This window comes from Pseudophryne corroboree, chromosome 6, assembly GCF_028390025.1.
Source record: "Pseudophryne corroboree isolate aPseCor3 chromosome 6, aPseCor3.hap2, whole genome shotgun sequence".
NCBI lineage: Eukaryota > Metazoa > Chordata > Amphibia > Anura > Myobatrachidae > Pseudophryne > Pseudophryne corroboree.
In genome coordinates this window covers 140229114-140251497 of record NC_086449.1, presented here as the reverse complement: position 1 = coordinate 140251497, position 22384 = coordinate 140229114, and the positions used below count along the sequence as shown (strand labels likewise).

The following is a 22384-nucleotide window of genomic DNA, read 5'->3' as shown; positions in this document are numbered from 1 at the left end:
TTGGAGCGAACCAGCCACACTGGTCTTTTGGATGTGGACATCTGTGCAATATACAATTGGGATACAATATATGGCAGCGTGTAAATAAATATCAGCAGTGAGAATAATTCTTTTATGAAAATATGCATTGCATTTTTTATGCTTTTATTTTATGTGATTGAATAAAATGTTTATATAGTAATGATCAGTATCTAGCGCTCTCTTATGATATTGCATGTTTCACAATTGCTTTGGTATAAACCCCATGGTCCTTTTGGAGTCCCCAGCATCCTCTAGGACGAAGGAGAAAATAGGATTTTAATACCTACCGGTAAATCCTTTTCTCTTAGTCCGTAGAGGATGCTGGGCGCCCGTCCCAGTGCGGACTCTATCTGCAGTACTTGTATATAGTTATTGCTTAACTAACACAAGGTTGTGTTTGGTAGGGGTCAGGCTGTTGCTGATCTGTTTTAGTTCACACTGTTAACTGGGTTTAATTAAATGTCATGTTGTACAATGTGTTGTGGTGTGAGCTGGTATGTATCTCACCCTTAATTTACCAAAATCCTTTTCCTTGAAATGTTCGTCTCCTCTGGGCACAGTTCCTATAACTGAGGTCTGGAGAAGGGGCATAGAGGGAGGAGCCAGTTCACACCCATTCAAAGTCTTATAGTGTGCCCATGTCTCCTGCGGATCCCGTCTATACCCCATGGTCCTTTTGGAGTCCCCAGCATCCTCTATGGACTAAGAGAAAAGGATTTACCGGTAGGTATTAAAATCCTATTTTTGCAAGCGACAGTGACAATTTTCCCTTCATATATCCTTTGCTTTTATTTATGTAGACCTCTCTCCCCTCTTTCTCAGTCCGTTTCTGAACAGGCCGTCCAGGTTCTAATTCTGGTACCTACCAAGGAACTTGGCCACCAGGTTCACCAAATGGTTCGGCAGCTGACCACCTACTGTGCCCGTGACGTCAGAGTGGCAGACATATCTGGCCAGGCAGACATTTCTGCTCAGAGGTAAGTGTTATAGATGGACTAATAATCTGAATCCTCCACAGAATTTGAGGCTTACATATTAAAAGGGTATCTTCCTTCTTCAGACCAATACTAATGGAAAAACCAGACATTGTGGTCGGTACGCCATCTCGAGCACTGGTTCACATGAAGCAACAGACACTGTGTGTTCGCGATACCCTCCAAGCTTTGGTCATCGACGAGGCCGACCTTGTCTTCTCCTTTGGGTTTGAAGAAGATTTGAAGAGTTTGCTGTGGTGAGTACAATGGCTCTGGGCAAACAGGTAAAGGAACTTGGAGCAGTATGACTGCGTCCTGTAGTGTGTTAAACATGAATAGGATAAAAGCAGCCTTGCTAACTGTGTTTGTGGGCTTGAAACTATTTTAAAAATAAAAACAGCCCATATATGACACATGGCTCTCCCTGGTTGATGCCTCTCTTGAGCATGAATAATGTGTGCATCTGGCCAGAGGTGCTGAATCTAAATTTGACTGTATTTGCTCTATATGGCTCAACTCCGCCTATGCTAGGTGTCCTCCTTTGGTTGGCGCTATACCCCTCAGATACAGCAGCCTGTATATAGTAGCTCATCTTCCCTCATTGTTATATTGGGATGTAGTCAGGTGACCGGCGGTCAGCATCATGGCGGTCAGCATACCGTCGCTGGGATTCCGGCCAGCAGGAGGCCCAGAGCTATTCCCACTTGTGGGTGTCCACGACACCCATAGATTGGGAATAGAATCTGTGGCGAGTGCAGCTAGCCTGCAAGGAGTTTTGTTGCACTCGCCCTCCTGCTGGCATCCTCGCGGCCAGGATATCGTCGTCTGTATGCTGACTGCAAGGGATTCTTACCGCCGGTCATCTGATCCCAACCCATTATATTTGCTGGTATGTATTATATGTTTACCATTATGTACTATACTGTTCTATTATTCTTTCCTAACCGGTGTTACTGGATTTTATGCCTACTCTGACTTTAATTGATACTTTGCATGCAACCTGTTTGTATTACTTCTCTTTTTATTTTTGATGTCTCTGAAAACTCGATTAATTCTGCTTAATTTTAAAATAAATAAAGAATCTGCAGAAGGAATGACCGGTTTGGGGGGGCAGCCTTGGTCTATTAGAACAGACGAGAGTGCAGATGTGCTGAGTTATACTGTTTCTCTTACACTTTTAGCCAACTCCCCAAGATTTTCCAGTCTTTCCTCATGTCGGCCACATTCAACGAGGACGTCCAGGCGCTAAAGGAGCTTGTTCTGCACAATCCAGTGAGTTGTATTTTGTGCGTTATTCAGTTACGTGTAAACTGAGTCTTCTATATTAGCAATCAGTATAATCCGCTGAGTCCTTATGTCATTGCACATGGGGTTATTCACATTAGACAGGACATGAGGAGCGGGCTGAATTATGACCATCACCTGCAATGGGAATGCGTCAGACATAGGAATTCCAATACCTCTGACATTCCTGATCTTTTGCTGTAAGTCCTACGGTATCTTCATTAGATGAGAGGTGTTAAACATATGAATATTTATTTAATATTTATAGTTGGCATTGAGCTACATATCCCTGCATCCCCTACCAGCTTAAGGGGGTCTGGTACTTGTAGTTCAACAGCAACTGTTCCATGTTGCTAAAGTCGACGATTGACTTTCTGTCTGCATAAGTCTTTATTTTACATTCATCTTACTGTCTCCATCTTGTTATTTCAGAGGACTCTCTTACCTCTCTACTATTTTACTGTGCATGTCAGGGACATGGCAGACTCAGCCGATGATTAGGATAGCTGAGTCAGTGCTGCTGCTTTCACTCGTTTTGCAGTCTGGGTTTCCCGTGTGCAGACGCTAGTAAATGAGATTTGTGGAAGCGAGTAACCTCAGTGTTTGTGTGCGCTACTGACCATTGCTAGTTTATCAGTCACCGTGTTCTCTTTCCTCCCCAGGTCACCCTGAAGTTGGAGGAGTCACAGTTGCCCGACAGCTCCCAACTCACGCAGTACCAGATTCAGTGTGAGGAGGAAGACAAGTTCCTTTTGCTCTATACTTTGCTTAAACTTTCCCTCATCCGTGGCAAAACCATCATATTTGTGAATAATGTGGAGAGGAGTTATCGGTTGAAACTGTTCCTGGAGCAGTTTAGTATCCCAGCCTGTGTGCTAAACTCGGAGCTGCCGGTGCAGTCTAGGTGAGACCCATATTCCACCACACGCTCCTTTCAGAAGATTATAAAACAAACTTTGTATGGTCATTCTGTGTCAGGCTAGCGTATTGGCACTAGTGCCATCAGCACCAGATTAAGGGCCACATGGGCCGGGGACTGAAAATGATCCAAGGGCCTATTGTGAGAAGCTGAAGAGCTGTGACCAGAGGGGTGGGGTGTGTGTGTGCGTGTGTGTGTGTGGCCAGTGCCAGATGTTGTGTACACACATACACTATCAGCCCAGTGTCTCGCTAAATACATGAAAGTTGAAAAATTGCGTCATTGTGAGAGTGAAATAGAAATACAATTGTAATACTTATGATTTATAGCCAACTTTTAGGTATCAAGCTGTCATGCACTTTTGTGCATGTACCTCACCCTGGTGTGTGACCTGTTGTGACTGACTTACTTAATTTCACGAATGTCATTTTTGGATGAACTTATTTATTTCAAGACTATTTCATGAGTGTCTAAGAAGTCTTTTTCTTCATTATGATGGTGTAGTTACCAAAGTAATGTCATTTGGTGTTTTTGTCCTGCAGGTGTCACATCATTGCACAGTTTAACCAGGGCTTCTATGATTACATTATTGCAACGGATGAACAATCGTTATCTGACCCAGCTGAAAAGAAGGGAAAGAAGTCGGCTGGCAAGAAAAAGGGAGGAAGAGGAGAAAAGTGAGAAATAAATCCTATTCTTCATGCATCATCCTCATCTCTATCCTTTCCTGGCTGCTCTGCTGCTCCTGTTCTCACACTGCTCCCTTTACATCCTGTCTCTATCCTATCCTCCTACCTACTGTTCCTTTTATCACACTACATATGTTCTACATCCCGTCTCTATCCTGTCCTGCACTCCGCTCTGCTGTTCTTATTATCACACTGCACGTGGCTACATCCTGGTTCTATCCTGTACTGCCCTCCTCTCTACTGTTCCTAGTCTCACACCTAAAGGGCCCCATACACTAGGGCGATAATGCCCGATTTCAGGCATTCGGCCCGATATATCGGATGAAATCGGGCATTTTGGAGGTGTTTCCGATCCGATGCGCGTTCCCATGAGCATCGGATCGGATCCTCCAGATTGAATGCGCTGCACATTCAATCAGGTCCGACCTGGGGGCATGGCTGGGATTGCCAAAGATACATTGTATGCAAAAGGACAGCATACGATGTATCTTGGGCGATCCTGCCCACCCGGAGGCTGCCGGGGTGATCACCTGCGACGTGGTCGCATAAGTGCATGGGGCCCTTTAGTTAAAGTACATCCCGTCTCTGTCCTGTCCTGCCCTCCTCTCTGCTGTTTCTATTCCCACACCACAAATGTTCTATGTCCTTCTGCTCCACGGGAGGTTTCTGTCTCTATCCTGTCCTGCCCTCCTCTCTGCTGTTCCTAGTCTCAAGCTGCTCATGGCTATATCCTGGTTCTATACTGTCCTGCCCTCCTCTCTGCTGTTCCTAGTCTCATGCTGCACATGGCTACATCCTGGTTCTATCCTGTCCTGCCCTCTTCTCTGTTCCTAGTCTCACGCTGCACATGGCTACATCCTGGTTCTATCCTGTCCTGCCCTCCTCTCTGCCGTTCCTAGTCTCACGCTGCACATGGCTACATCCTGGTTCTATCCTGTCCTGCCCTCCTCTCTGCTGTTCCTAGTCTCATGCTGCACATGGCTACATCCTGGTTCTATCCTGTCCTGCCCTCCTCTCTGCTGTTCCTAGTCTCACGCTGCACATGGCTACATCCTGGTTCTATCCTGTCCTACCCTCCTCTCTGCTGTTCCTAGTCTCACGCTGCACATGGCTACATCCTGGTTTTATCCTGTCCTACCCTCCTCTCTGCTGTTCCTAGTCTCAAGCTGCTCATGGCTATATCCTGGTTCTATCCTGTCCTGCCCTCCTCTCTGCTGTTCCTAGTCTCAAGCTGCTCATGGCTATATCCTGGTTCTATCCTGTCCTCATCTCTGCTGTTCCTAGTCTCACACTGCACATGGCTTCATCCTGGTTCTATCCTGTCCTGCCCTCCTCTCTGCTGTTCCTAGTCTCACGCTGCACATGGCTACATCCTGGTTCTATCCTGTCCTGCCCTCCTCTCTGCCGTTCCTAGTCTCACGCTGCACATGGCTACATCCTGGTTCTATCCTGTCCTGCCCTCCTCTCTGCTGTTCCTAGTCTCATGCTGCACATGGCTACATCCTGGTTCTATCCTGTCCTGCCCTCCTCTCTGCTGTTCCTAGTCTCACGCTGCACATGGCTACATCCTGGTTCTATCCTGTCCTGCCCTCCTCTCTGCTGTTCCTAGTCTCACGCTGCACATGGCTACATCCTGGTTTTATCCTGTCCTGCCCTCCTCTCTGCTGTTCCTAGTCTCAAGCTGCTCATGGCTATATCCTGGTTCTATCCTGTCCTGCCCTCCTCTCTGCTGTTCCTAGTCTCAAGCTGCTCATGGCTATATCCTGGTTCTATCCTGTCCTGCCCTCCTCTCTGCTGTTCCTAGTCTCACACTGCACATGGCTTCATCCTGGTTCTATCCTGTCCTGCCCTCCTCTCTGCTGTTCCTATTTTTACACTGTACATGTTCTACATCCCGTCTCTAACCCGCCCGCCCTCTTGACTGCTGTTCCTATTCTCGCACTGCATCTAACCTTACCTCTGCCATGCGCATCTAATACCATAACCGGACTATGATATTGTTAGTGTAAATATATCTGCTGGAAGCTATTCTTTTATCATCACTCATTTTCTCCCCACTGTGGCTAGAGCTGGCTGATTGCTTGTACCCGTAAATGCGATTACTGACATGAAGTCTGAGGAAATGCCTCCCATTAAGTATAATAGTAAATGTTGTCAGTAGCTCATTCATATTAGCTGACTTGTACGTTGCGTTTAGTGTTCCTGTACGCATTGTCTCCTTCTCAGCAACTTAATCTGTCTTCTCAGAGGTCAGGACAGTGAGTACGGCGTGTCCCGGGGAATAGACTTCCAAAACGTTTCTACAGTGTTAAACTTTGACTTCCCCCAGTCTGTTGACTCCTATATTCACCGTGCTGGAAGGTATGTATAATGCAGCTTACACAGGCTACTGGCCTTCATCTCCTGTTCCCTCTACCTTTCTTTCCCTCGTCTTATTAATCCTTCTTATTTCAGGACAGCCCGTGCTAATAACCCAGGTGTGGTTCTTACGTTTGTAGCACACACAGAGCTCCCCCTGCTGACAGACATAGAGGAGGCGCTAGGTGGAGGTTAGTATGAAGCAGAACTTGCATTATCCTAGTGTACTGTTCTTATTCTCCTTTCTTCACACTTAATCCTATAATGAAAAGCCCAATTTCTGCTGTGGGGTACACTGGGCTCCACTGGGAATGACATTGGGGTGTTAGAGTAGGCTCTTGATCCCAGGCACCAACAGGCTCAAAGCTTTGACTGTTCCCAGAATGCCTAGCGTTGCCTCCTCTATAACCCCGCCTCTGTGCACAGGAGCTCAGTTTTGTAGTTGGTGCCATGCAAGGGATCCGGTCTGAAGATAGTGTCTAGGTCGACAATATTTAGGTCGACCACTATAGGTCGACAGTCACTAGGTCGATAGGATTAGAAGGTCGACATGTGCTAGGTCGACAGGTCAAAAGGTTGACATGAGTTTTTTTTTTTTTTTAAACAATCTTTTTTTTTTTTTACTTTTTCATATTCAACAATCCACGTGGACTACGATTGGAACGGTAATCTGTGCCGAGCGAAGCGAGGCACCTTGCCCGAAGCATGGCGAGCCATGCGAGGGGATACGGTGCACTAATTGGGGTTCCCGGTCGCTCTACGAAGAAAACAACACCAAAAAAACATAAAAAATTAATGTCGACCTTCTGACCCTGTCGACCTATAGTGGTCGACCTAAACATTGATGACCTAGACACTGTCGATCTAATGATCCACACCCCCATGCAGTAAGCAGGCACTTAACAGGGGGGCTGCTCCAGCAGCCGTGAAAGAACTTTTAAAGAATATTTAAGACTTCCAAGGGCTGCAGCAGAGACACTGACTGTGTAAGATGTCAGTCAGACATCTCCTGCTGCAGCTCCATCACCTCCCCCAACGGCGCTGTACACTCCCGCGTCCTGGTTGCCGGGTACCTACAGTGGAGGCTCCGGTTTTCTTCCAAGTTAGTCACACACACGACCGCTGTTCTCCCGGATCGCGTGGCCGCACTCAGTGAGGAGGTAAGGGGTCCCCTCGACGGGACCCGCTGTAAATTGCGATCCCGCGCGGCCGAGGACACTGTGGTAGTACAGGGACCCCACTAGACCACCAGGGCAATGGGCACAGGTCTGTTTTCTCTCATAAAACAGTTTTATTAAGCCCCCAGTACCCGGTGATGAAGTCCATCAGGGGGATAAGCTTTGACCTGTAGCCCCAGGGTGCCATTTAGAGTAAAATGTTTCCACCCCAGAGTTGCATATCTCTCTTTCCCTCACTCCCTGTCAGCGTTTGGATGCCATTATAGCAAGCGGAGCTGATCCTGGGACTGTTTGGGCAAATCCTCCTCTGTAAAGCCACCTGCCTGTCAGCGCTGTGCATTTTACAGGACCCCACAGATTCTGATCCTGATGCTTCTGATGGGGAAGTTGTTTCGCAGGTGGATGTTCCTGACTTGTTAGAGGCTATCAGGCTCATTCTTCATGTTGATGATGAACCGGAGCCTGACACTGCCCCTAAGAAACCGGACAGGTTTAAACGTCAGGAGTCCTGGGAAAATCCAGGAAAGAAGTTCACGCCTCACAAGAAGATGCTGGCTTGCTACCCCCTCGCTGCGGAGCTTAGTAAAAATTGGGAAACACCCCCACCAGTGGATTCGTAATTGGAGCGGCTGGTAGTATCCTCAGCTCTGCCTGTAACTACAGTCACGTCCTTGAGAGAGCCAATGGACAAGCGTGTGGAGGGTTGTTTGAAGGCAATCTACACCCTAAACGGTGCAGCAACATAGGCTGCAGAAGCTGTGGAAGAGTGGGCTCAGGAGCTGGAGGCGGAGTTGCCTTCCAATGCTTATGATCATGCTAGACAATGCCTGTCGTATATTGTTACAGCGTCTCATTACATTAAAGAGGCGGCTTCTGATGCCGGTATTCTAGCGGCCATAGCTTCTACTACGTCCATTTTGGCTCGCCGAATTCTCTGGTTACGGTCCTGGTCTGTGGACATGGACTCTAAGAAAACCCTGGAGGTACTCCCCTTCAAAGGAGACATTCTTTTCGGAGAATACCTCCACAAGATAGTGGCTGACTTAGCGTCTGCTAAAACAGCATGTCTTCCTAGTACTGCTCCTTCGGTGCCGAAGGCTAAGAGTACTTCCTTTTGCTCCTTTCGTCCTTCAGGGAAAGCAAAAGATCAAGCATACCCAAAACAGGTTCGCACTTCCAAACCCAATAAGCCCAAACCCAAACGGGCCTGGGCTGCCCGTCAGCCTGCTTCCAAAACTGACAAGCCTGCTGCATGACAGGGCGGGCCTCCCTCTGGGGGATCCCAGAGTGGGGGGCCGACTTCTAGGGTTTACCCAGGAATGGTTGAAGACCACTGAAGGCAAAGACACTCTTCATTCGGTGGTACAGTCCCTCCTGGACACAGGAGTGGTAGTACAGGTGCCTCTGGCTCAGATAGGCAAGGAATACTATTCACTGCTGTTCCTAGTCCCGAAACCAAATGGGTCTTCCCTGCCCATTTTCAATCACGTCCTTGAACAAATTTGTGAAGGTCTCCAAGTTTCGTATGGAAACTCTTCGCTCTATTTTTCTGGCCTTGGAGCCTGGGGACTATATGGTCTCACTGGACATACATGATGCTTACCTGCATATTCCCATTGCAGTGTCGCATCAGCAGTACCTGAGGTTTGCGGTTGGCAACCTCCATTACCAGCTTCGGGCGTTACCTTTTGGTTTGACCACGGCTCCGCGAGTCCTCACCAAGGTCATGGCGGTAATGACGGCTGTACTCCGCCGTCAAGGGGTCAGGATCCTACCGTACTTGGACGACTTGTTGATCCTGGCAAATTCCCCAGAGATTCTCCTACATCATCTTGATCTGACTATCCAGTTTCTGCAAGCCCAGGGGTGGCTCATCAACTGGAAGAAATGCTCCCTGGTCTCTGCTCAGAGCATGGTGCACCTGGGAGCGTTGTTGGACACTCACAACCAGCGGTTGTTCTTGTCTCAGGAGAAAGTCCTGAAGCTTCAGGACAGGATTCGATTCTTCCTATCTCGTCCGCAAGTGCCGATACATTCAGCAATGCAAGTGCTAGGTCTCATGGTGTCGGCTTTCGACATAGTGGAGTACGCTCAATTCCATTCCCGCCCTCTCCAGCGGCTGATTCTTGCCAAATGGGACGGCTTGCCTCACCGGATCAGGTCTCAAATTATCTCATTGTCTCCGTAGGTCCGTCTGTCACTGAGCTAGTGGCTTCAGGACCAACGATTGAGCAGGGGTCGTCCCTTCTGGATCTCCAACTGGGTCCTTCTGACGACGGAAGCCAGTCTGAGGGGTTGGGGCGCGGTGTTGGAGCCAAGGGGTTGGTGGACCAAGTTGGAGTCTCTCCTCCCGATAAACATTCTGGAATTGCGGGCGGTGTTCAACTCATTGAACTTGGCCCAGCATTTAATACGGAACAGACCTGTTCAAGTACAGTCGGACAACGCCACCACGGTGGCATACATCAATCATCAAGACTGCACTCAAAGCCGCATGGCAATGAGGGAAGTATCACTGATTCTTCAGTGGGCAGAACGCCACCTGCCATCCATATCGGCAGTGTTCATTCTGGGGGTCCTAAACTGGGAAGCGGACTTTCTCATTCGTCAGGACGTACACGCTGGAGAGTGGAGCCTCCATCCAGAAGTGTTTCAACTCCTCGTGGACAAGTGGGGCCTTCCAGATGTGGACCTGATGGCGTCTCGACACAATCACAAGGTTCCGGTCTTCGGAGCAAGGACAAGGGATCCTCAAGCAGCATTCGTGGATGCCCTGGCAATACCATGGAACTTTCGACTGCCATACGTTTTCCCTCCGGTGTCACTCGTGCCCAGAATAATAAGGAAGTTCAAGCAAGAAGGAGGAATCCTACTTCTGATCGCTCCAGAGTGGCCCAGACGGCATTGTTTCTGAGACCTTCAGGGTCTCTCGATAGAGCGTCCCCTTCTACTTCTGCAGCGCCCAGATCTCCTCGTTCAGGGCCTCTGTGTATATCGGGATTTAGCCCGGTTGGCTTTGACGGCGTGGCTCTTGAAGTTTCCGTCTTAAGGGCCAGAGGATTTTCTGAGGCGGTCATTCAAACCATGTTGAAGGCCTGGAAACCGGCTTCTGCTCAGATTTATCATAGGGTCTGGAATTCTTACTTTGCTTGGTGCGCATCTAACAATCATGACGCTTACAAGTTTAGTATGGCCAAACTTTTGGCCATTCTACAACAAGGCCTGGACTTGGGCCTTCGTCTTGCCTCCCATCAAGGTTCATATTTCTGCCTTGTCTGTTTGGTTTCAGACAAAAATTGCCACCTTACCTGATGTGCATACGTTCACTCAGGGTGTGTTGTGGATTCAACCTCCTTATGTCCCGCCGGTGGCTCCTTGGGACTTGTCGTGGTTCTGGAGTCGTTGCAAGGGTCTCCGTTTGAGCCTCTTGATTCTGCAGACCTTAAGTGGCTTTCTCTTAAGGTATTGTTTCTGCTGGCTATTGCCTCTGCTAGACTGGTGTCGGATTTGGGTGCCTTGTCTTCTAGGTCACCATATCTGATTTTTCACCGTGATCGGGCGGTTCTTAGAACACGTCCCGGATATTTACTGAAGGTGGTGTCGTCTTACCACCTTAGTCAGGAGATTGTGGTTCCGGTCTTTGCCTCTCCTGATTTGTCTTCCAAAGAACGGTCTTTGGATGTGGTACGGGCTCTCCGTATCTATGTGAAGAGAACTGCCTCCATCAGGAAGTCGGATTCTCTGTGTTCTGTTTGGTTTTCACAAACGTGGCTGGCCTGCTCACAAGCAGACCCTGGCCAGATGGATTAGAATGGTGATTGCACATGCTTATGTACAGGCTGGCCTTCCAGCTCCTGCTACCATCAAAGCCCATTCTACTCGGTCGGTTAGACCTTCTTTGGCGGCCCGCCGTGGTGCGACCCTTGAACAATTGTGCAAGGCGGCTACGTGGTCCTCAGTGAACACGTTCCTAAGGTTCTATGCCTTTGATACTTCCACCTCCCACAATGCTTCCTTTGGACGCCAGGTTCTTGTGCCCGCTACAGTGCGTCCCCTCCCATAAGGAACTGCTTTAGGACTTCAGTGTCATTCCCTGTGGAGCTCAGTGTGCCCCGCAGCAGAAAACGAGATTTACGGTAAGAACTTACCGTTGTTAAATCTCTCTTTTGCGAGGTACACTGGGCTCCACAGGGCGCCCACCCTGACGCACTTAGCTTCTTTGGGTTGGTATGACATTAGCTGCTGACACCCTCTCCTGACGTGAGTGTGTGGTGTATGTGGCTACTAACAGTTGTCATCTCTTTTGCCTGCTACTGCATTGGACTAGTTAACAAAATCTGAGCTCCTGTGCAGGGAGGCGGGGTTATAGAGGAGGCGGCGCTAGGCATTCTGAGAACAGTCAAAGCTTTGAGCCTGTTGGTGCCTCCGATCAAGATACTACTCTACACCCTAATGTCATTCCCTGTGGAGCCCAGTGTACCTCGCAGAAAGAGATTTAACAATGGTAAGTTCTTACCATAAATCTCGTTTTTACATCTTTAGGTTTGCATTATATTGGGTAACGTGCCACCTTTACTGATAACTATTATATTTCATATACCCCAGATATGTGCGTGCATAAGCCTTTATAATTGTATAGTTGTAGGGCCAAGAGGAAGCATACAGTGTGTAGGAAAATCTTAGTAATAATCTCCATTATGGTTCAGTACTTTAACACAATGGTAATTGCAAGTGTTCTGCTGTGCTCTCCTCACCACCATCTTATTCAACAGCTTCTTCTACAATTATTATTTTGTTTTGTTTTGTAACCTGGTCCCTTGACAAATTATTGAGGCTGTGTATGTGTTATTTGTGAGCAAACAGGTTGACTGGTAATTAAGATTATGAAGGAGATTTATAAAATCTTGGAGAGAGAGAAAGTAGAGGCGTCAGGTCTGCTAGAAAAAAGTTGTACCCCTTCCACACTGAGCTGAGAACCCGGGTTATTGCTGGCATGACCCGGGTCCTGGCACAGTGTGAAAGGGTCGAGTCAGGTGGTGCATCCCGGGTCCTTCCTGAGTCTACGACCCGGGTCACAACCAGGGCTATTCCCGCCTCCGACCCAAGTCGGCTGCAGTGTGAAAGTGACCAGTGTCATTTGACCCAGATCATGCCTAAAAGGCTGCTGATTGGCGGGCTCAGGAGCGTTTGAAGATGATGTCATCTCCAAGTGTCCTGTGGGAATAACCCAGGTCTCGGCGCCGGTCTGAAACGATAAGTACATCTGGAGCCCTGGCTCCAACCCCTGATCAGTATCCCAGGTTGGAGTAGGGACTTCGGCCTGAAAGAGTTATTATAAGATTATTGGTTGCATTAGGCAACTTCTCCACTTTATCTCTACAAGATTTGATAAATCTCCCCCTATATTTTGAATGCTCATATGCATATAGCATGCATATTTATGGCAGTTATGTCACAGGTTCAGAGATTAGGGAACCGGCGGGATATTGGCGAGGTCGCCGCTAACTTTAAAGCGGCAATCAGTGATAAGTAAAAACTAGCCTTAAAACTGATTTACATTTAGCGGCAATCCCAGAACCTATTATATAATCCCCACTCCTGATGTTCCTCCAACAGGTGCCGCCCAGGAGTGTGTACTGAGTCCCTACAGGTTCCGCATGGAGGAGGTGGAAGGGTTCCGTTACCGCTGTAGGGTGAGTATAAGGTTAAAAAATTGTATGATCTATAGAACATAACATTCTCTGGTTCTGTGGGGCTTGTTTAGCTGGAAATACAGAAATATTTATAATATGGGTACTTTATGGAAAACCGTTGTGTAACGGAGAATCTCCCTTAATATTGCCGTCATTTGTTGCAGATTCAGTTGCGCACGAGGTCATAGAAACATAGAAACATAGAATTTGTCGGCAGATAAGAACCACTTGGCCCATCTTGTCTGCCCCTTTTTTTTTTTTTTTATATTATTTTTATCTCTAACCTTATTTGATCCATTTCTGAATATCACTGTCCTGTACGCATTGCAAGCAGAAATAAGGGGCTTATTACCAATAATGTCTTGCAGTTGCCTCTCTCCCTGTATACGTGGGGCAGGAGATGGAAGTTACATCATTATAGTGTACAGCTGTAGTCACATGTACCATGTTGGACCTTACTGACTACATCAGGAAATTTTGTTTGATCATGTGATGTCTCTTCCTTAGGATGCAATGAGGTCAGTAACCAAGCAAGCTATAAAGGAGGCACGTCTAAAGGAGATAAAGGAAGAACTGCTAAACTCTGAGAAACTAAAGGTAAGGACCACTTTGTAGCGTCTCTTGTGTCGCAATCCCATTCCCAGCTACTGTGTACACGTTCTGTGTGCCCAGTTTGTCACCTTAGACACCAGTTCTGTTTTTCTCTAGCATCCATAAGGGATTTTGGGGACAACTTAGTACGATGGGGTATAGACGGGGTCCAAAGGAGCTGGTGCACTTAAAATTTCTTCAACTGGGTGTGCTGGTTCCTCCCCTCTATGCCCGCTCCCACAGGCAGTTTAGACAAAAGTGTCCTCAGGAGAGGATGCACATCTCTGAGCTACAGAGAGTTTTCTTCAATTTCTTTTTAACTTTTATTATTTTTGGTATGCTGATTGGGCAACAGCATACCTGCACCGTGGGAGTTAGGGGGGGGGGGGGGGGGACACAGTCACTGGCCTTGCAAGGTGTTCGAGCCGTTTCCCCGCTGCAGGACCACCGTCCTGAGAGGAGGTTGTACAGCGGGGCACTGCACCTTTGCGGTCACAATTGCAGCTTGCTGCACACCCCTAACAATAGCCTGAAGGTGACATCAGTGGTGAGTACAAACCGGGGGCCCCGCTAGGGGGTCCCCCAGTTTATGGTGCGGCAGAACGTGGCCGCTGTATATGGGACCCCGCTATAGCCTCCTGTGTACACTGGCAGCAGTGGGTAAAATTAGCACTTGTGTGATGTTTTATACTCGTGGGGAGACTTTTGCCAGTATAAATATAGCTCAAACTCCGGCGCCATTACAGGGGGCGGAGCTTCCTCAGAGCGGGACCAGCTGCGTTTTAACACCTTCCTCTTCTTACAGGCAGCAGCAGGCACACAGCTCCTCCAGCACTCCAGATACATATAGGGGTGTTAGAAAGAGGTAGAACAGCTATTATACTTGTAAATAGAGTCCTCATAAGGACAAAACACCGCTGTTCCACTGAGTCACAGTATAAAGTTACAGCCTGCAGTCTCTCTGAGTCTGCTAGGCTTGGCGTGCTGGTCATTTTCTCTGGGTCTCCTACTCGCATACCAATCAAGGGCAGGCTTGCTTGTACAGTGTCTGTGTGTTGTGTGTGAACTCCCTGGATGGCAGACATGTTCTCTCAGCCCTCTGCAAATAGTCATAAGACACAGCGACTACAGCAGACCTGGCTGCAAGAGGCAGAGGACAGACCCTTCTCCCCAGCTCAGGGCTACATACACGTGGTCTGCCTGCTTACTCTCAGTAACTGATGAGGAGGAGGGACAGAAGGAGGGGGAGGAGATGGACCCTATTATTGAGGATTCATCTCCTGCACAAGGGCTTGAGCCCCTCATAATTGCTATCAGGGATGTGTTAAAACTCCCAGTAGAAGACGATGCAGTAAAGCAGTAATTTTTCTCCTCGCATAAAAAGGTTAGCATCACTTTCTCTGATTCTAAGGAATTAGATGATATGTTTAAAGTTGTCCTGGAAAAATCCTGATAAAAAATTACAGGTGGCCAGATGCTTTTTAACACTTTCCCATTTTCTCCTGAAGGCAGGAAAAACTGTGAACTGTTGACGTTTCTGTCTCACGCCTGTCTAAAGAGGTGATGTTACCGGTCCCTGGCTCCTCGGCTTTGATGGACCCTGGGGATAGAAAACTAGAAGACTACACTGAAGTCTGTTCCACAGCAGCTGGTATATCACAAGGACCTGTGATAGCGGGTTGCTGGTTGACACCTGTCATTCACACCTGGGCGGGCCAGTTCAAGAGGGACTGTCGGGGGATATGTGTTTGGTGAGTATGGTTACTCTGATGAAACACATTCAGGATACTGCACACGTCCTGTGCGACTCTATTAAAGAGAGAGGCACTATTAATGTGAGTACTACTGCCATGGCAGTGTCGGCGCGCAGAGCTTTATGGTTGCGCCAGTGGATAGCGGATGCAGATTCCAAGCGTAGTGTGGGGGGGTGTCTCTCCCTTTCTCAGGGGAGTGGCTATTCGGAGTTGAGTTGGTTTCATGGATTTCCAAAGCTACTTCTGGGAATTCCACGTTTCTTCCCCCTAAGGCCCCACCGGCTAGGCGCTCCTATCCAGGGCCATCTACTCAGTCCTTTCAAACCGCTATGTTTCGATCTGGAACCAGAGGCACCTCAAACGCTGCAGGAAGCACCAGAGTTAAGGCAAAAAAGCCAGCAGCTGCAGGTTCCCAAGAACAAAGCACCAGTTCAGCTTCCACTTAAACCTCAGCATGACTGTGCCCGCCCACCCCGAGGGGATCTCGTGATGGGTGCTCGGCTGCGTCACTTCAGCCGCATCTGGGAAAGTTTCTGCCAGGATACCTGGGTACAGGACCTCATTTCTCAGGGCTACAAGCTGTAGTTCGACGGTTCTCTTCCCCACCGATTTTTCAAATCAAGCTTAACAGCTTTGGAGGATACGCGTGTTACGCTGCAACAGGCCATCCTAAAATTGGTCCAGTCCCGAGTCATTGTTCCAGTGGCACTGCAACAACAGGGAAAGGGTTACTACTCCAACCTGTTAGTGGTACCGAAACCGGGTGGTTCGGTATGACCCATTTCTCTTTCATCCACTAGGGGACACTGGAGCATCCATTTACATTAGGGGTGTGAAGTTTGCAACCGGAGGTGTGGCACAATCTTAAATTAGCATTGTCTGCACAGCCGGCTCCTCCCCCTTCACATCCCTCCTCCCTCAGTTTGGAAAATTGTGCCTAGGAGGTACAAGCACAGAAGGGAGCTCCTGCTCCTTGAAGATTTATTTATTTATTTTTATTTATTTTTTCTCTTTTAGACCGGCTCAATCCCTCCTAACTAAAGGGAGGGTGCAGGTTTTGAAAGAAAAGATGGTACTTGCCCGATCCCACCTAAATGAAAGGGGGTGCAGGCTTTACCAGAAGAAAAGGCTGCATCCCCCTAATAAAAGTGGGACAAAGTTCAGGATTCAGAATAGTGCTTCGTCAACTAATGAAATGGGGGACAAAGCCAAGATGAGTTTGAGAGACAAGATCCCTTTTGAAGGGATCTGCATCTCTCTACAGGAGATCCTCAAACTGTAAGTATTGGAATGAGGTCCCGTAGCCTGAAGATCCCTCCTTTAGTAATAGAAAGAGTGCCCTGACAGATAATTTTCTGTTGTTTCTGTGCACACTGGTCTCCCCGGTTAAACTGTGGGGAGATTAGAAGTGCCGCACATAGATCCCCATTTAAAACAGATGGGCTGCCCGGAGCCATTTCAGCGAGCAGAGGGCGGGCCAGCCGGAGCGCACAGCTCATTAACAGATAGAGCTGAGCTCCGGAGGACGGCGGGGAAGGCACCGCCACGCGTAGACGGGGACTGCGAGTGTCGGGCGCTTCTCTGTTACACGCGCTGCGAGGGAGGGGGCGGCTCCACCTCACGCAGCGTCCCACAAATCCGAGTTGTTAAGAAGGTTTTCAACATTAAGAGGAAACCGTGTTCAGGGATAAGGGGTTATTTAACAGTGGTCCCCTGATACATGTTACCTCATAATTTTAATGGCAGACATTTTACAAACACATTTTTGGCGCAAAGTTAGTCTCAGGGGGGGTTACTTCCTCCCTAGGGATGTCAGCCAATTAGCTCAGGGGGTAGGGCCCCTACATTATTTCAGGCTCCCTCTGCTGTTGAACATTATATTGGGAGCTGCCAAAAGGGATCGCCTGTATTTTCATCATTCAATTTTATATTTATATTTTCAAAGGACTTATATGAGAAGGATCCTGCAGAAAATAAGAGGAAGCGATGGAACGTCAACCCCAACATAACAGCTGAAATACAGTTGGGTGTGCGAGTGGGGCAAGACGGCTGGTGTTTTAATTTATTTATTTTCTATTTATTTATTTTTTAATTATAAATTTATTTTTTGTCCTGCTCCTTTATATATATATATATATATATATATATATATATATATATATATATATATATATAATATGTGTGTGTGTATATATACATACATACATACATACATACATATACACACACACACACACACACACACACACACACACACACACACACACACACACACACACAAGAAGGGAAAGGTAATCCCAGCCGAATCAGATACCTAAAGGAACCGTCGCTTCCGTCATCTCTCAGTCTTTCTCTTCCTAGTTTAAAGGGTGAAAGTGCTGTGTAATTCCCTAGTAAGGGGTTTAACAACATGTCTAAAGCACCAAACAAGACCTGTTTTGTTTGTACGAAAGGTAACAGGAAGGGCACGCGGGTTGGCAGCTCCGGGGTGGACGACTCCTGCTTAGACAAGGACGCTCCACCTGGTAACATATGGCTAGGTCATGGAAAGACAGCCTTACAAATAGAATCTCCAAGGAGATGGCGGAATCGCGCAAGCAGCAATCGGAATGGGCTGCGGGATTCTCAAAAACGAGGCGCAATTTCTTAGCGGGTTAACGCCGCCCGCACATGCAGAAACAAAGGTGCGCAAGGCAGTTAAAAGATCTCTTCCTATTAGATGAGTAAATGGAATCTAACCTAGACGCCGATTTCCCAGAGGACACGGCAATCTCAAGTCTTTATTTTTTTATTGAAGCGGTGAAGGAGATCCTATACTTTGAAGTAGAAAAAGTAAAGGAGCCAGAAGAATTTGAATTGTTCGAATCCCAAAAGCCGTGTTTTGCGGTGTTTCCCATTCCTACATCGCTCAAATCTCAGATGGAGGACGCTGGGAAACAACCTGACAAACGCTTTCAATTTCCGAAAAGTTTTCGAGTAACTTATCTCCTACCTAAGGGTGTAAGGATAAGTAGGAGAATCCACCAGTAGTGGATGCTTTCCTAGGAAGGTTGTCTGAGAAGACAATCTTACCCATTTCTAATGTAACGACTTTAAAGGACGCTTCAGGTCGTAAGGTTGACACAGCTTTAAAGTCAATTTTCGTAGCAACTGGTGCAGCACAGAGACCTGCGATCGTCTGGGCTTGGGTCAACAAGGCCATGGGAGCATGGTCTGGACGTATTGTACAAGCTATTGAAGAGGAAAATAGCTTGGAAGAGATTACCCAACTGGCGGAACACATTCAAGAATCTGCTTTATGCTTGTGTCAAGCCTCAGAGGATCCTAGCAGGATAGCTTCGCGCATCTCAGCATAGGCCATATTGGCTAGATGGATTTTATGGCTCAGAGAATGGCAAGGAGAGTCTGACACCAAGAAGGCGGTAGAATCCATCCTCTTTGGGGGTGAGATGCTTTTTGGTTCACAGTTGGACAAGTGGATTTCGTAGGGAAGTTCACCCTTCTACCTACTCCTTATACGAGAGCCGATCCACAGGTTAGGAGAGGTTATTCGGGACCAGCGTGTAAATCATTTAGATCACTGTCCTTTCAAACCCAAGGGAGAGGTTTCGGTACACTAGTACGTGGGGGCAGAGGTAGAGGCCGCTCACAGGCAGCAAACAGCAGGATAATCCTGCTGACAAAACTGTGGCATGACTGCCTCCCAGTTCACCTGGGGTCCCCCTTTGTGGGCGCACGTTTGGAAGGTTTTCGGGACATCTGGGCCAATACCTCATCAGAACTTTGGATAAACGACCTATTCTTCCAGGGGTACAGTGCCCTCAGAAAGCAAAAGCACTGATGACAGCAATTAGAACTTTGCTACGGTCAGAGGTAATTATTCCGGTTCCCACCTCTCAGAGGAACGGTTTTCTATTCCAATCTTTTTGTCATGACAAAGCTAGATGGGACACTCGGGCCGATACTCAATTTAAAGGGTTTTAAACCAGTTTCTAAGGGTCTATAAATTCAACATGGAATCAATCCAGTCGGTCATTGCAGGCTTAGAACAGGGCGTATTCATGGTATCCATGGACATAATGCATATCTGCATATCCCAATCTGAGCCCCTCACCAGGCTTACTTAAAGTTCGCCCAGGTGAAGGATCACAACCACTTCAGGGCCTTTGCGTTTGTCGATCATCGGCCCCAATAAGCTTTACGAAGATCATGGCAATCATGGTTGCAGAATTGAGACTGTTGAGGGTCACTATTATACCTTATTTAGTCGATCTACTAATCAGAGCATCCTTTCTGGAACAGTTGTTCAAGGATCTTAAGACGTCTCATCAATTTATCATTTAACAGGGTGGATTGTGAATTTCCAGAAATCCAACCTCAGGTCAACTCAACGGATTAAATTCCTTGGTCTCATTGTGGACACGGTACAATTGAGAGTATTCCTACAAGAGTATAAGGTCAAGGACCTACAGAGATTAATGGCTCAGGTGCTGAGGTCACAAACTGTTTCTCTACACCTCTGTGGGCACCTTCTCGGGAGGATGGTGGCGTCTTTCGAAGCTTCATTCCCGACCATTCCAGATGAACCTCAGGGAGCAGGGTCACACTGGCTTCTACATCGCAGTATTTCGACTTCCACCGCGCATACGACCCTTCTTAAATTGGTGGTCGTTGCGCAGGAATCTCGCATCAGGCAACAGATTCGGCACTTGGGATTGGAGAATCCTAACAACGTATGCAAGTCTCAGAGGCTGTGGTGCTGTCCTGGAGGGACATCTGTTTCCGGCAGGTGACCGCCATGAACATTCTCGAGCTGAGAGCGGTTTACAACGCGCTGCTCTTAACCGAAGACCTAGGCATGGGTCAACACTTGAAGATAAAGTTGGACAAGTCACGATGTCGGCTTACATAAACCGTCAAGGAGAATCAAATAGCAGGATGGCGTTACAGGAAGCCACAAAGATTTTGTTGTGGGCAGAAGGACAAAAGATCATCCTCTCGGCAGTGTTCATTCCAGGTGTGGAGAACTGCGAAGCAGATTGTCTCAATCGTCAGGATATGCATCCGGGAGAGGGGTGCCTACATCCACGGATTTTCGACATGGTGGTGAGGAGATGGGGGTCTACCTCAAGTCGACCTAATGGTGTCTCGGCAAAACCATCAGTTACCCAGATGTATGTCCAGGACAAGAGATCCAGCAGCAGAAGGAGTGGACGCATTAACACTTCCTTGGTGTTACTTGACGGTTCACATTTTTCCACTTTTCCCACTCATTCCCAGGTTTCTGAAAGGGTTGAAACGAGAACGAATGTGGGCGATTCTAATCGCACCAGATTGGTCCCGCAGGAGTTATTACTCAGACCTGCAAGGGTTACTAGCGGATGATCCTTGGCGGTTACCTCAGAGAGAGGACCTGTTATCTCAGGGACCGTTCCAACGCCCAGTCATGCACAGGTTGCGTTTAACGGCGTGGCTATTGAAACCCGGATCTTAAGAAACAGAGGGACACCAAGACTGGCCATTCCTACGATGATTGTCGCTAGGTAGCCGGTCACAGCCAAGCACTACTACATAATGTGGAAGAGATACATGGACTGGTGTCAAGAATGTGGGCGGAATTCGACGAACTTCCACTTATCCAGACTTTGACTTTTCCTTCAGGCCGGTCTAGAGGTAGGGCTCAGACTGGGCGTTCTGAAGGTTCAAATTTCGTCTCTCTCCATCCTATTTCTACGGCGGTTGGCATCCTTGCCAGAGGTCAAACCTTTTTACTGGGGGTTCTGAGGATACAACCCCTTTTTCGTCCTCGCACTACGCCATGGGACTTACATTTGGTGTTGGAATTTTTGAGACCTCACCTGAAATATCTCTCTTGGGAGGTCACATTATTGCTTGCCTTGGCTTCGGCCAGGTGGGTTTCTGAGTTGGGAGCCTTATCGGGTATAAGTCCCTTTTTAATTTTTCATGAAATAGGGCGGAATTCTGTACGAGAGGAGATTTCCTTCCTAGGGTTGTTTCGGGGGTTCACGTAAACCAGCCAATCGTGGTCCCATCTTCCTAGGGTCTCGCAGATGGGGACGTGTCCTTAGACGTTGTGCAAGCTTTTACGGGTATACGTGCAAGTTACATCGTCCTTTCAGAAAGTCGGACCATTTGTTTTGTTCTTTATGATGGGCCAAAGAAGGGTTGGCCAGCATCTATGCTGTCTTTATCTAGACGGAATAGACTTGCCATTCGGCAAGCTTATATTTCCTGTAGCACACAGTTTTCAGTTCAGGCGGGTGCTCATACCACCCGATCAGTGGGTGCCTCATGGGCGGCTGCCAGAGGTGCTTTCACTACTCAACTTTGCAGAGCGGCGACGTGGTCTTCAGCCCACACGTTCGCGAAATTTTACAAGTTTGATGCCTTTGTGTCTGGAGATTATAAATTCGGACGTTTAGTTTTGCAGGCCACTGACAGCACTCCCTCCCTAGGGGATAACTTTGGGACGTCCCCTAATGTAAATGGATGCTCCAGTGTCCCCTAGTGGATGAAAGAAAAGAGGATTTTGGTACTTACCGATAAATCCATTTCTCTGAATCCTCTAGGGGACACTGGACGCCCGCCTCAGTGCTGTCAACCTGCTGTGTTCGTTGTTCTTGTTCAAACAATTCGTACAAACAGCGGGTTTTTTTTTCGGTTAACCGTTTCTTGGATGCTGTGTGATATGATGTACGGTTCGGTTCCTTGCCAGGTGCTACAGTATCATGTCCTATTCTCAAAGTCACATTTTCCAAACTGAGGGAGGAGGGATGTGAAGGGGAAGGAAGCCGCCTGTGCAGACCATGCTAATTTAAGATTGTGCCACACCTCCGGTTGCAAGCTTCCAGTGTCCCCTAGAGGATTCAGAGAAATGGATTTATTGGTAAGTATCAAAATCC

The 22384-nt window shown here is 47.8% G+C and overlaps 1 protein-coding gene across 1 annotated transcript in view; it reads left to right on the top strand.

Moving 5' to 3' along the window:
* DDX56 (DEAD-box helicase 56) overlaps window positions 1-22384 on the top strand; it is a 90448-nt gene that overhangs the window by 43673 nt on the left and 24391 nt on the right. The window contains exons 3-11 of the mRNA XM_063931911.1: window positions 844-998; window positions 1082-1252; window positions 2177-2267; window positions 2942-3183; window positions 3741-3875; window positions 6135-6248; window positions 6342-6436; window positions 13040-13116; window positions 13624-13713. Of these exons, the coding sequence (XP_063787981.1) occupies window positions 844-998; window positions 1082-1252; window positions 2177-2267; window positions 2942-3183; window positions 3741-3875; window positions 6135-6248; window positions 6342-6436; window positions 13040-13116; window positions 13624-13713 (1170 nt within the window). The remainder of the gene's footprint in view (window positions 1-843; window positions 999-1081; window positions 1253-2176; window positions 2268-2941; window positions 3184-3740; window positions 3876-6134; window positions 6249-6341; window positions 6437-13039; window positions 13117-13623; window positions 13714-22384) is intronic.